We start from the raw sequence: 14,444 nt of genomic DNA on the forward strand, positions 1-14,444 counted from the left end.
AACAGAGCATCCACATTAAGCATTAAGGAGACTTTGCCTCCAACCCCACCCGCCCCTTTCTTTCCCCTGTAGTGTTCAGGACAAGGCAAGAGAGAGGAGGTAACGTCCTTCCTCATCCTGGGAAGCAAGTAAAAAAGGGCAGCCAAATCAAGCTTATTTGTCAGGAGGAGGTGGTGAGTTTGGTTAATATTGAAATGGAAGTAGAAAGCTAGCTGGAAAAGGGTTTTTCCAGTGGATGTCTGCCTGCCAGCTTAAGTTTTTGTTGTGTCTTTGGTGCGATGAGCTCCTGGCTCTGAGGGAGCGTGTTTGCCCACTTGACCTGGTGGATGTGGAAGTGAGAGCCCTGCACCAGCATTTCTGCTGCTGTAGTGGAGTCTGAGGGTCTTAAGGGCAAGGGGCTTCATACTAAGGGACTGGAAGATGATGCCTCAGAGGGGACCCATTCCCTGAGCGGGGTGTGAAGATCCTCTTGCACCAAGGATATGCTGCTGTTGGGTGGAAGGTTCCTGGTAGTGGGTAAGTCAACATCTAGGAACTTAGAGAGAAGGGTCTGTGACAAACTTGATGCCCCATATTAGGTAGTGCAGGGAAGAAGCTAGCACTAATACCATTGATTAATGTAGGTGCTGGCAGGAGGTTCTGGAAACTCAATTTAGGTTGCAAGGGAGGAAGGATATTGAAGACCAGGACCCCAGATACCACACTCAGAAATGTTACCCTGCTTCACTGACAGGGACAGCAAGACCGGCCAAGTTGTGGAGCCCTGGTACATGGAGGAGACCCAGGAGCTGGGAGAAGGGGATCAGACCAATAGGAGACATTTGGGGACATGTCCAGAAGGGATGGGCTTCCCAATGCCTGCTGTTTAACATTATAAAGATGGCAGAGCAGCACTTCGACAAACAACTGACACAAAAGAGCCTCCAATTTGTAGGAAGAAATCATCCCTTTGGGATGTGGTGAAAGTGTGACAAATCTTAGCTGGGATAGAGTATAAATTGTGGTAGAGAGAGTTATTAAAGAGAGAATTGTTGCACACACAGAAGGATGTGCCTTGCTCAAGAGGAATTAGCATGGCTTCTCTAAAAGGAAGTCCTGCCTCACCAGCCTCTGCAGATGCTGAGAGTATCAACAAGTATGCAGTCAGAAGTGACCGAGCAGACACTGTATTCTTGGACCTCCAAAAAGCATTTGACAAGGTGCCTCACCAAGGCTTCTGAGTTAACGTAATAGTCATGGGATAAGAGGGCGTGTCCTTTCACGAGCTGATAACTGGTTTAAAAAAAAGTAGCAGAGTGTGCAAATAAACAATTTTCACAGGGGAGTGAAGGGAGCAGTGGGATTCCCCAGGATCTCTGGGCTATATAAGTTATGTAACTTACTCATAAATGATCTGGAACTGGTGACAACGTGTAAGGAAAGTGAGCTTGTTGAAGACACCAGAATGGTCTGGATGGTGTCTGGCCCCATTCTGCAATGACTCCCTCCCCAATATCCATCTGTCCTGTTATGTAATTATTCCACTATCTGCATGTTGCTAACATGTACAGTGCTGCATTGTAGTGGAGACCTGTATGAGTGACATCATATTTCACCAATAAAGACCGAGTACATAGATCTTAGTGCTTAAAAACTTTATTATTAGAGAGTTGTTGTGGGCCCTTCACCAACCGCAGCCCCCATCTGAAACATGGAAGTTATAATACTAAGCAGTTGTACCCACCACCCCCAACTTCAATATGGGGATATCAACAGCAGACTACATTACAGGGTTGTCATAAGCCACTATCTCTCAACTCCTTGTAGTTTACAGTGTGGTCATGTTAATGGCAGGCTGTTGGGCAGGGGGGACTCTTCATCAGCCCAATAAAGCCCATCATAGGGGCACCATGTCTCTCAGCTTTACCTCCCCATCCATTCTACAACATGGAGAATAATACTGGGCAGCAGGAAGTATTTGTGGGGCAATTTTTAAAATCTATCTGAACAACAACAACAAAACTCACATTTTCCTCCCACAAAAGAAGGTCTATGTTTAATAGTGCACAAGCTTCCACCTTTGCTTCTACTTTTTTTTTTTAGGGGGTGCGGGGTACAAAGTTGCCAAACCACCACAAGGGTGTAAACATCTCCATGAGAACCCTGTTGCTTAAGCCACAGGAATGAGTGAACGAATGAACACATGAACAAACGAATGGTGTAAAAGTAACCAAAAAATCTAGCTTGGAGATAAATGTGCTATCAGTCGGGTGTGTTTTAGATCAATGGAGGAAGCGGGTCGGGGGGTGGGGGGTCAGCATGAAGATTCCCTGGGGAGGAAAAGTTGTGAGGTATGCCTCGCAGCCCGTTTGCATGACCTCAGATACAAAGGAAATTTTTAGACACAAGAAGGCATATGTAATCACACAAGAAAAAGTCAAAGTTAGTTTTAATGCCTTGGACCCCTTCTCTCATGGAAGATTGACTCTTCTCATTGTATACACTTCACCCTCACAGCGCAGAGGGAGGAGCTTACAGGCCACAATAGGTGCCCAAATCCTCTTCATTAGCAAAATGTGTACTAAAATGCCATGGGAAAAGCCCCCTTCCCACAACTGTCACAGAGGGTCCAATTTGTTACTTTAGAGATGTGAGCTGGTACTTATTACTGCATCTAACTTGAGGAATGATATAGAGAGGATTTGAGAATTCAGCAGCTGTAGAAATAGATGCAGACCCCTGTGTCTAGACAGTTTGCAGTTAGAAAATGCAAGATCTGGGGGTGTGTGCATGCATGCACATGAGCACATATATGCAAGATGTTAATCAGTATCTGTGTCATTTTTGGAGGCTGGGGCAGTTGGGGTAAGAATGTGACCTGAAGCCTACTCTATGGAGTACCATTTCTAAGATCAATGATCTTGGAAGCCAACTCACTTTTAAACTGTCCTCTGTTCAGAGGAAGAAGGAGATGGGTGCAAGTATTACCCCTGAGCCATTAGTATTGTCTTTCAAGTCCCACCATTAAAACCAGCTAATCAAGTTCTCAGGTCCGGTTCTTCTCAACATGGCTTTAAACTCTACTAGATTCCTAACTTCCTGGAAGCCATGGGTCAGAGAGGTATCTCTGCATGTCCGAGTGCTCAGACGGTGCCTCGAGATGCTCAGGGAGTGAAGGGAAACGAGATCCTTGGAATAGTCCCCGGCTGCCTGCTGCCCTCTGATAGGGGTCTAGGTTTGGCAGGGCCTGTGAGTAATGCTCTTGCTCAGAGCTGATTGTCATAGTTTCATCTGAAGCCACAGTCAGGTGTACACCACTCGATAAGGAGTCCCTGGATTTCAGCTGCGCTTTTTCAGTATCCGTGTAGCTTGGAGTCTGGTGAGAAAAGGGGAATATTTACAGTATTACTGATAATTAACTGGCACATATCTAAGGCTCAGAGATCCTTTGGAAATCTGAGAATCTCTAGTTTTCTTTATTCTACTCCTGAGTGTAGAAATAGGTTTGGAAACACACTAGTAACAAACACTAAAGGAAACAAGGAAGGAAGTAAAAATGAAGTCAATTTCCACTGTGTTTTTGAAACAAAATTAAGTTTTTGAAGCGCTAATTTAAAGTTTGTCTCTTTAGGCACAGGCACTCACCTCGCTATCAATGTAAATTTTAATGAACCTGAACCCCACCCCACCCCAGTTCTCTGAAAGGGAAAGGTAAGTCTGCCTTAGAATTAACCAATGAGGTCTTGAATGTTTACATTACAGACTAACAAGAAATGCCCCAGTTTCATTTCTTTGCATGTTTGGAAACCATAACTAACAGCAAATATTTACATATGATTCTAAAGCAGCTTCCATATGCCTGGAACTATGCAAACTCAAAGTAAGGGTCCCTGTGTGAAAGGCCTATGTCGGGGAAGCTGTGGGACTCTGCCTTCTTGTTGGAGAATGGGCTTCTGCCTATAGAAAACAGGGTTGCACCTACCTGTAACTGTTCATCAAGTGTTCTTCAGTGCAGGCACCCATATGGGAACTGCGTATGCACAGCCACGGATCTATCAAAGCTCCAAAAGGTGCAAGACGCTCGCCTCGCCTTTTCATGTGCTTTTCTAGTGGATGCAGCTACAAAAGGTGGGGTGAGTGGATCCCTCCCTCAGTTCACTAAGGAGCCAGCGAAGACGGTAAAGTAGTAAAGTAAAAAAGCACACGGCGGGGAAAAGAGGGAGGGATGTGTGCCTGCACAGAAGAACACTTGATGAACAACAGTTACAGGTAGGTGCAGCCCTGTTTTCATCATCTGTGCAGTCCCACATGGGAGATTAGTGAGCAAACTTACCCAGGAGGTTGGCATGTTGCTCTTCATCGAAAAAGATACTTCAGGACTGCTTCTCCAACAGCTGCATCCTTTCTGGAGTCCACATCAATCCCATAGTGTTTAATAAAGGTGGACGGAGTTGACCAAGTGGCCCTTTACATAAGTTCACTAACAGAATGCCCAAGTTAAATGCTGACAAGGTAGATTGTGCCCTTGTAGAATGTGGTGTGATATTCAGAGGGTACAGTTGTTTGGAATGCCTGTAACATTCCCTATTGAGCCACACTACTCAGTTGGAAATGGTCTGAGCAGTGACCTTCTGTCCCTTCTTAGATCCTCTGAAGGAAATAAATAGGTTAGGATCCTTTCAGAAGGCAATAGTCCTGTCTAGATAGAAGCACAGGGCATGTTTAACATCCAGAGTGTAAGAGTCTGTCAGCCTCAGTAGAGGGCATAGGAAACAATACCGGCAAGACAATGTCCTGATTTAGATGAAAAGAAGAGACGACCTTGGACAGGAACCTGGAGGCTCGGACAGAGATCCACCTTGTCCACAAACATCCTGAAGAAAGGTGGATCATGTCTTAGGGCTTGCAGTTCACTCACCCTCCTGGCTGAGGTTATGGCCACTAAGAAGGCCATGTTGGAAGTCAAAAGTTTGAGAGGGCAGGTAGCTAGAGGTTCGAAAGGCTTATGCATGAGTGTCGTTAAAACCAGAAATAGACTCCACTGAGGAGTAGGTTTGGATGCAGGAAGGTAAATGTTGGCCAGTCCTTAAGGTTGGGAGAAAAGGGATTCCCCCCCCCCCCTGTTTCTTCATGATAGGCTGAAATGGCTGTCAGGTGGACTTTTATAGAAGACTTAGAAAGCCCTTGGGTTTTGAACAGAACTAGATAGTCGAGTATGAGCAGCAAGGAAGCCGAAGGATGTAAGAACAACAACTGTGCTTATATACCAATCTTCTAGACAGATTAGTACCCCACCCAGAGCAGTGAACAAGTTAGTGTTGTTATTATTCCCACAATACAGCTGGGGAGCTGGGACTGAGAAGAGTGGCTTTCCCAAGGCCACCTATTGAGCTCATGGCAGTAGTGGGATTCGAACCAGTAGAGTGCTGATTCACAGCTGAACCACTTAACTGTTGTGCTACAGCAGCTGTCCAAGCATATATTTTATATGCGAATATATTATATTATTTAACAATCTATTTATGGTTTTAACTGAATAAATTAATTTTAATGTGTTTTAATATGCTGCAATCCGCCCTGAGCCCTTCATGGGGAGGGCGGAATAGAAATCCAAAGAAAATAAAGAAATAAAATGTTCAATAGCCCAAAGGGAAAAGCGTTCCACTTGCCAGAGTACAACTTCTGAATGGATGGTTTCCTGGCCTGCAAAAGGGTTTCCCTGATCGGGGAAGAGAAATCTAACCCTGGGGGGTAGGGTGGGAAGGTCACAAATCACAATCCAAGCTGTCAATTTTAGAGTATCCAGGTCATGGTGGAGAACCACATTGTCCTGCAGAAAGGTTGGTGAAAGGGGAAAACTGCTGGGAGACCCCCCACATTAGGAAAACAGGATGCCAGAAGTCCATGTGGATAGACCATTCGTAATTCTGGTCCCTGGAACGGCTCAACACGTCTACCAGAACATTGTCCTCCCTGGCTAAGGGGAAGACTGATAGGGAGACATGGTGTTGAATTGCCCATTCACAAATCAGGGAAGACTCTCAGGAGAGAGCCAGAGAAGCTGTGCCCTCTTGTTGGTTTAAATAGCGCATGGTAGTTGTGTTATCCGTGCATATCAGGACATTCCTGCCTTTGACAATGTGAAGGAGAGCTTTCAGAGTGAACTGTTTAGCTCTGAGTTCCAGAAGGTTGCAACCTGGACTCGCGTTGAGACCAAAGACCCTTTACTTGGTTGTCTCCTAAGTATGCCCCTCCCCAACCCAACAAGGAGGTATCTGTATAAATGGTCAGGTGAATGGAGATGGAACCGAAAGGAATCCACACCATTAGGTTCCATTAGTTGGTCTACTAGATCAGAGATTTGTGTATGATCCTTGGAACCAAGAACGGCTTGTACAGGTTCTGAAAGTGCAGATGAAACACCCTGACAAACCAATTCTGCAACAGCAGGAGCTGGAGCCTGGCAAAAGTACTATTGGAGTCAGAGAGGCCATGAAACCTAACAGTTTTTGAATTTGCTTTGCACTTCAGTGCCGGAATGAGCGCACCTTATTCAGAACAAGCAGGAACCATCCTTTGTTTTTTAAGTGCGTCATCTGTGGGCGATGAGATTTTTACCCTCAAAGGGTAGGTCTTCCACCTGCAATCTGTGGTGGGGAACCAGAGCAGTGGTCCTAAGCCATGCATGTCTTCAAATGACAGTGATGGAGGCCATGGCTCATGAGGAGCAGTCTCCAATATGCCTCGCAGTAAGGATCTGCTACTTTGAGAACCAAAGGGCTTCTCCTTGCAGGATCTTAGTAAGACATTGTTTCTCATCAGGGATGAGGATTAGATAGGGACTGATTTTATCCCAAAGGAACAACTGGTATCTTGTCATAATGGCTTCATAGTTACCAATATGGAAGTTTAGTGCCAAAGAGGCATATACTTTCCTTCCTAGAATATCTAACTTTCTGCCCTCTTTATCCATGGGGGCAGAATGACTGGCACCCCTTGGAAGACCCTTGCTTTGAAGGGTTTCAGTGACTATGGAATTAGCAGGAGAGTGATTGAATAAGAACTCAGCCCCGTCTTGCTTGGTTCTGTAGAGGTTGTCCAACTTCTTTGAAGTTGCTGGTGCGGATGCCAGGGTTGACCAAACCTCTTTCATTATGTCTATCATTCCCTGCATTATGAGGAATGCAACTGGGCCAGTTGCCTCAGAGTGGAGGAATTTAAAAACTGGATCTGTTGCTGTAGGAGTGGACCAAGTTACTTCTATCTCCAGGGACCCCATCATTCTGACTAGTTGTTTGGAATACAGGCGAAGGTCCTCAGTGGGAGGCATAGCAGCGTCCTCTGTTATGCATTCAGGAAGGGATGGTTCAGAGGCGATATTGGATCCAAAGTCGGAACCTTCATTGGAATGCATTATTGGATCAAGTGTTGGTTCCATGGTCTCAGAGCGTTCAGGAACTGGTGGTAGAACCGAAGCTGGTTTTGCCTAAGCAACAGAAGGACAGGATTCGACAGGGTAGCAGTTGAGGTCATCCCAAAAGTAATAATGATGAGGGTGGGTATAGACTCGGGGAACCATCAAATCCGTAAGCATAGTATGGGTATGGAGATTTGTAAGGGTATTGGACTCAAGGATGTCTATGGCTTCTGGCAACCTCCAGACAGCTATCACTCTCAGCTGCAACCAAAGAGGCCTTCTGTTTGTGTCGGTCATGCTGGGGAAGGTGGTAATGGCGACACTGCTGTTGTCAGTTGGACAAGGTCCAGTATTTCATCTTCTGAAAGGGAAGCCAAATAACGCCTGGGAATTGGCGAGGGAGTCCTCGGAACTGCAGGCAGGCTTGATTGAACCAAGATGGATGGAGCCAATGCTGAGGATCTTTTCCTTTTTTTGCGGCTTTACAGTCAAGTGCTTGTCAGCATTTCTCACCTTAAGCTTAAGATTTTTTCGATGGTGGCTTGGACAGACACCAAGATGGGCTGGAAGCTTTTCCTGTAGGAACTGACTGGTTCAAATCACCAGCATTTTGGAGCCGAAGTAGAAAGAGGTACCAAGGAGGTCTGTTCTGGGCACTGTGGTCCTTTTTTAGCAGCCTTGGGAGATGTCGGAGTCAGACATGCCCTTCAGGGCTGACCCCTGTACAGCCACTTTCAAGTGCGATGCCCGCTCGTGGTGGGCTTTCGGCATAAACGACACACAGTGAACAGTGTCATGTGCCTCACTCAGGCACATGAGACATTTATTGTGCCCATCAGATCGGGCCATCTTGGACCCCCACTTCTTTTAGAGCTCCTTCAAAGTCATACTGTTCTCTCGGAATTGAGTAGAGGAACTCAATACACATCCTTCTTCGGCGGCGTCTAAAGAACTGAGGGAGGAATCCGCTCGCCCCACCTTTTATAGCTACGCCCACTAGAAAAGTGTGTGAAAAGGCAAGGTGAGCATCTCACACCTTTTGGAGCTTTGATACATCTGCAGCTTGCCTGCGCATGTACAGTTCCCATGTGGGACTCCACAGTCTTTGTTGCTGAATTCACAGTTCCTGACCTTGACTCACCTTTGCTGCCCATGACTTAAAGCAGCCTAATCTCTGGACCTTCTTCATCCAGACAGCGTGTTGCTCAGGGGTGTTTGGAGTCCTTCTGGGGTTTTTCAAGCCCTCACCCACTTCCCTAACTGCAAAATTGCCCCTGCCTGCCTCTCACCTGCTTGGTGGGAGTCAGCTCCTCTTCCTCCAGGGGTGGGATAGGCTCCATGCTTCTGAGGCTGATGCTGTACAGAGACAGGTTTTGGGAGGAGGGTGAGATGGGGCTGTATGCGGGGGGCACTTGGGACAGCTGTCGCTGCAGCAGCTGCAGGATGAGATTGATGTCAGAAGCCATCCTGGACTCCACCCTACAGAAGAGATCATCCTTGTGTTAGCCAGATAGGTTGGAAACGGACACCAAGAGATCCAGCAATGAACCTCACAAGCATTGTTCTTGGCAAGCAGCAATCCCTCACCCCCATTCCAGACTAGGATGCTGGTATGGTGTGGGCCACCCCTTTACCACCACCCCTGTACTGTTTCCTCAGCTTGGAGCTTATCTTTGCCCCATGGATGAAAACATCCAGGTTTTACCTAGCAGAGCTAATAGCAGCTCTGGTTGAACAGTTTCAGGTCAGAAAAAGGTGCTGGGGAAGTGGCTGAGCACCTGCCTATTAATCTTGTTCTCTGACAATGAGGTACAATTGACCTAGTCTGCACACAAAGGCATCCTTCAGGCTCAACAGCAGAGTGAATCTATGTCACATCAACCGCTCCCCTTCTGTCATTTGCTTTTTCATTTCTATTTCAGACAACTCATTCACTAGGATCTTGGGTTCTTTCTGTTCACACAGGCAGTGTCTCCTTGAATGAATAGTGACTATGGAGAGAGAGAAACCCCAACATTTCTGAAACACCAGTTGTGTTTCTACAAAACTCTACAAAACTTCTTGCAACAATAATCCCCCTGCTCGTCCCTCACATTGTTCATTTCTGCGAATGAAAAGAGCAGCCCAGAGAAACACATGAAACTGGCCCAAGGGATTAAATCACATTGGCCTAGAAACGGGAAAACAAGATGTATATGTGTTGGGTGGGTGGGGGGAGAACTTGACAGCTCACAGATCTTCTAGTGGAGCACCTGTCCATGTTAGCCAGGACATAAAGCCACTGTTACTATAGGAAGCAAGAGCTGTGCTGAGCATCAGCAAAAAGAACAACACAAAAAAGCTGGGGAACACTTGACCCTTGCTGATGCTCAGGCAGACTAGATCTGTTCAGTGGATGGGAGGCTGCTAAGAAGTCCAAGGCAAGAGCAGGAGAGACGGAAATAATTTTTAAAAACCCTTTAAAATCATTGGGAAAAGGCCATAAGCTGTAGAATTTGAAATTAAAGAAGAGGGGATCTCTGCACATGCAAGAAATGCTGTAGCCAGGGCTCATTTCAAGGGGCAACGTGCAGAAACGCAGTTCCGGCAGTTCCCCAAAGAGGTCACGTCAGGTGGGCCTGCCCACCTGACTCTCGGCCATTTGGGTCCCATTTTGTCCTGGATTGGGGCCGAAACGGCCCGGATCAGGCCTCTGACAGGCTGATCCTGACCATTTTGGGCCCCTTTTTGGCCATTTTCAGCCCCTTTTTGCCATTTTGGGCCCAATTTCGGTCCTGAATGGCCAGGATTGGGTCCAAAACAGCCAGGATAGGTGACGTCAGAGGGTGTGGCATATGCAAATCAGTTGTGTTAATGACACATTTCCGGTGATGGCAAGGGGCATGGCATATGCTAATGAGTTATGCTAATGAGTTCCTCCAGCTCTTTTTCTATGAAATGACCCCTGGCTGTACCCCAGACATTCTGTTTTAATATTCTTCCCACATGAACAGAAGGCTAATAACCTATATTTATTTTATTGATTTATTTATATGCTCTCCCAACTCTTCTGGGATGCTCTTCCAGAGGCATGGGGTGGTCACTGAAAAGGCTTTTGCTTAGCATTGGAAAGACAAAAGCCCACTTCCCGTAATTCATTGGATGGAGAACCTTATAACCTTGTCATCATTTGAACATATTGTATATAGACGGCAACTGTGTATGGATGGACTTATTTTTAGATATCTGTAGACCTTTTATAGAACCCTATATATAGATTTGCCACCATATTGTTTTTTTCTTTTTGCTTTTTGTGTGTGTGTGTGTGTGTGTGTGTGTGTTATTTTTAATGAAATGGCTTGAGCCTGGACTGCTGCTAAGCATCTATTAGACAATGGGGAGGAGGGCTGATAATAGACCTTGCTGGGAAAATGGGAGCTGCCACACAGGAACATGCAGGGAGAGACGGTCCTTCAAGAGTGTGGGCCCCAGGTGAGGGAACAGGATTAAGATACCTTAGCAAATGGACTGTACCATTTGCATGTGTCTAACAGAACAATCCTAAGTTTCTGTGGGAGGGGTTAGTGCTGAATCTATGTTCTTTTGCATCTCTTTGGCCCCTTGCCTCTGCCAGCTTGTGCATGTGTGCATGCCTGGAATATCTGGATCTTAAGCATTAGAAGGGTGAAACTCTGCCTAGGACAGCAGTAAGATTCAATATGGCTCAAGAGTGCCACCTAGAGTGTCTGGATTCTTGGACCCCTGGAGTTTACATGAGAATAACGCTTTATATTCCATTCCACATTAGGGCTATCTGGCCAACTGAATCCGTTTTTGACAAAGGGCAATTGGCTTGGGCCAGATCCCCTTTTTGTCATGTTAGTGCAGAACCATTAAAATGGCTGGACCATCCTGTAATAATTCTCTGATTGGTAGAAATAAGTCTCTGTCATCAGAGATGGTGCTTTGCTTGGGATTGGTTAGATTTGCTAGTCAAACTCACCGAGGAGGCTGCTTTAGGTCAGACTCCATTGCTCATAAATATCTGGGAGGTCTGGACTTTTCTTTGTCCCCACTTTGGAACATCTGGAGACCCCAAGGCCAGTGGTTCAAGGGTTAAGGATTCTTCCACTGTCTTGGTACAACAAGGAACTCTGCATATGATCTGAGGAACCTTCTACAACTTAAGTAAAGTGTGTTTTGCTGAGTTAGCTCAACATTATTTTTCTTATTTGATAGACTGTGTGCTGTGTGATAGTGTGCTTTCCCCTAGATTTTGTATTTTGTCCTCCTTTCTACCCCTTTTAAAATCCATTCACCATTTCCCCTTTTTCTATAATAAACCTTTTTATAAAGGCATTTTTGGCTTCCTTGCTACAATCCATTTCTCTGGGATATTTCTCTGATTTCTCTTTCCTATGCGCCAAACTGCTTGGGCACTACCCACAGTTTTCTATAACATAGTTTTTAGGGTTTCCACCCTGTTATGCTTGGTTATTTTTCTAGGGCTGAGCTGAAAGAGCTGCTTCCTAGCGGATCAGTCTAGCTGTTCTCAGGAGGTACCTAAGTAGTGACAGCCAACTATCTGAGTGTTTTTCAGGGAACCTTTGGTCTAAGGTTGTTCCCTGCAAGGAAAGTCACTTCCCTTCTTTCCTAACCCTAATCATAGCGGGCAGTATTCATGTTGAATATTATTGTGGAATACTTTATATTATTATTTTGATTGAGTTTGCTAATTCCTATAGCAGCTGCTTGTTTCTTTTCCCTCAATAAACATTCTACATTGTTAGAATTCTAAGTTTGTAGAGAAGCTTCACCACTTTATCAGCAGATAGATCTCTTACAACTCACTGTGGTCTGATGGTGCAAAATTGCTAACAGCCATATGAGAGAGTAGTTAGAGCATCAGACTAGGATCTGGAAGACTCAGGTTTAAATACCCACTCTGTCTTAAAAGACTGCTGGGTGACCTTGGGCCACTTTCTTCCTCTCCTTCCTCAAATGACTATTTTTGTGAAGAACGGGAAAATGATGTATATATAAATATCTAAATAAGCAAGTGGGGAATAGCCTGCTAGCTGCCAACAGCAGCTGGGGAAGATCAGGCTGAGTTGTTTGTCTGCAAGTACTTTAAAGCCTAAATGTGGACAGTGGCTTAAGCCAAAGGGCAAGAGCTTAGAGCTAGCAGGAAGATCTGTTTATGGGGGGGGGGGGCAGTGGAGGGGAAAGAGCCATGCTGCATTTAGAAGCTTTTTTTTCTCTATTCCATTTTGTCTGTTTCAGGGTGTGTTGTACGTTACTTTTATATTGTAGGCCATTTTGGGTCCCCATTGGGGTGAGTTAGGCTTGCCATTCCCCCGCCCCAGGTGGGGGATCCTCTGCTCCCCCCTGTCCCCACTTGCCAGGCCAGCGGGGGGCAGTGGTGCGGTGCACTCCCGCACCCTGCAGCAGGCCCATTTTGGGCTGAATTGGGCCCTGCAAGGGGGAGATACAGCCCTTTGGCAAGCGTGGGAGTGCTCCCAGGTCATCCTTTGACCTGTGTGATGACATCACTTCCTGGAAGTGACATCATCATGCCAGCCAGGAGTGCGCGTGTGGGGAAGGAGGGGAGGTAAGAGCCAGTGTCCTAATCTTCTGCCAGGAGAATGAAGGGACCTGGCAACCCTAGGGTGAATGAATGAATGAATGAGTGAAAATTTGCCTATCCTTTGGTAGGTAAACACAGACAGGGCTTGAGCATGGAACTTCAGACATGCTAAGCTTATATTGTTCCATTACACAAGGCTGTTTTCACCCCCAATGGAGGATTCTAAATGCTCTACAACATATCCATAATTATAGAAATGTGGTAAAATAAGTAGAAGAATTTACCTGCTGAGCTGTGCCTGCAAGCACTCCAGTTTGGATTCGATCTGTCGCGGCCTATCATCAGGATTTAAGGATACATCCAGTGGGTTGTGGACCAAAGACATGTGCTGCAGAGGTTCTGGGAAGGAGCGAGGCCTCTTGTCTTCCCAGAACGTGAATAAGTTGGAAACATCCAGTGGTGTAGCTGTTCGGGAAAAGAAACAGAATGTTCATAATCAAGATATGAGATAGGTGTGATGGTTATGTTGACAATGATGATTCAGTTTAAGCATTCTCTTGGCCTTCCCCACCCAGTCCTCTTCCTCTGAAGTGGGGTTCTGCAGTGCAGAAACTTCAAAGAAGATACACCTTTTCAGTACTCCTATTGTTATTCAACAACCACTCTCTTGAAAGATTACTACAGTACCCAGTCTTAGCCATGTTTAAGCAGTGTAAAAGGAGGAGGGCGGGAAAATGTTTCCTAGCCTGGAAGCTAGGAACTACATGAGACATTTGTTGGCATGTTTCCTCCAGGATCAGTCACATGTCAGCTCCACCAAAATTGCTTTGGAAGCCTCAGAAGCTGATCTAGCTGAAAACAGGAAGCATGGGTGAAAGAACAGCATGTAGCTGCACGTGGAGCACTCTGGGCACACACAGCTCCAAAATTAAGTGAGTAGCTTCCCACTGGGGGATATTTAGCTCAGGGAAAAGGTGGGGGGGGGGCAGGAGTCCCTTCTTCTACCCATGCCTCCCAGACAATAAATGTAATGTATAGTTTAGCTTTTAGACACCATTGTGTTAAACAAAAATACACTAGACTGGAGAGAGAAAAGGCTAATTTTTTCCCAGAGCTCTTGAGACATTCTGGGGCAGTAGGGAAGAGCCCTCTCCAGTTCAGGCACTGACAGTCAGAAGACGACACACTAACCCCCCTCATCTAAGAGCAAGTACTCCCGCAACCTTTCCCAAAGCCGTACTGGCTCCTGCTTGATACTATTCTGTTGCCTGTGGGGCAGAGGGACAAGCAGTTTACTAAAGCAAATCCTATCCTGCCCACCTCCCAGCAATAGGCAGCTTTCAAATTGTCGTGCAGGCAGGCAGAGTTGACGGAGTCAAATGTGCTCTCGGCAGGGGTGTGCATTGCCATCAGCAAGAGATGAACTGTCTGATCCAAGTATGCTCATGGTGAGGAGCCAAGCAAGAGCCAGGGTTGGCGCCC

General features: G+C 46.1%; 1 protein-coding gene across 1 annotated transcript in view; it reads right to left on the reverse strand.

The window, feature by feature from the left end:
• Positions 1 to 1,716: 1,716 nt before the first annotated feature.
• The window catches only part of KCNH6 (potassium voltage-gated channel subfamily H member 6), a 108,971-nt gene continuing 96,243 nt past the window's right edge, over positions 1,717 to 14,444 (reverse strand). Inside the window, exons 12-14 of the mRNA XM_054993502.1 lie at positions 13,247 to 13,427; positions 8,686 to 8,875; positions 1,717 to 3,355 (exon numbers count right to left, since the gene is read on the reverse strand). Of these exons, the coding sequence (XP_054849477.1) occupies positions 3,071 to 3,355; positions 8,686 to 8,875; positions 13,247 to 13,427 (656 nt within the window). The 3' untranslated portion in view covers positions 1,717 to 3,070. The remainder of the gene's footprint in view (positions 3,356 to 8,685; positions 8,876 to 13,246; positions 13,428 to 14,444) is intronic.

The sequence above is a fragment of the Eublepharis macularius genome, chromosome 12 (assembly GCF_028583425.1).
Source record: "Eublepharis macularius isolate TG4126 chromosome 12, MPM_Emac_v1.0, whole genome shotgun sequence".
NCBI lineage: Eukaryota > Metazoa > Chordata > Lepidosauria > Squamata > Eublepharidae > Eublepharis > Eublepharis macularius.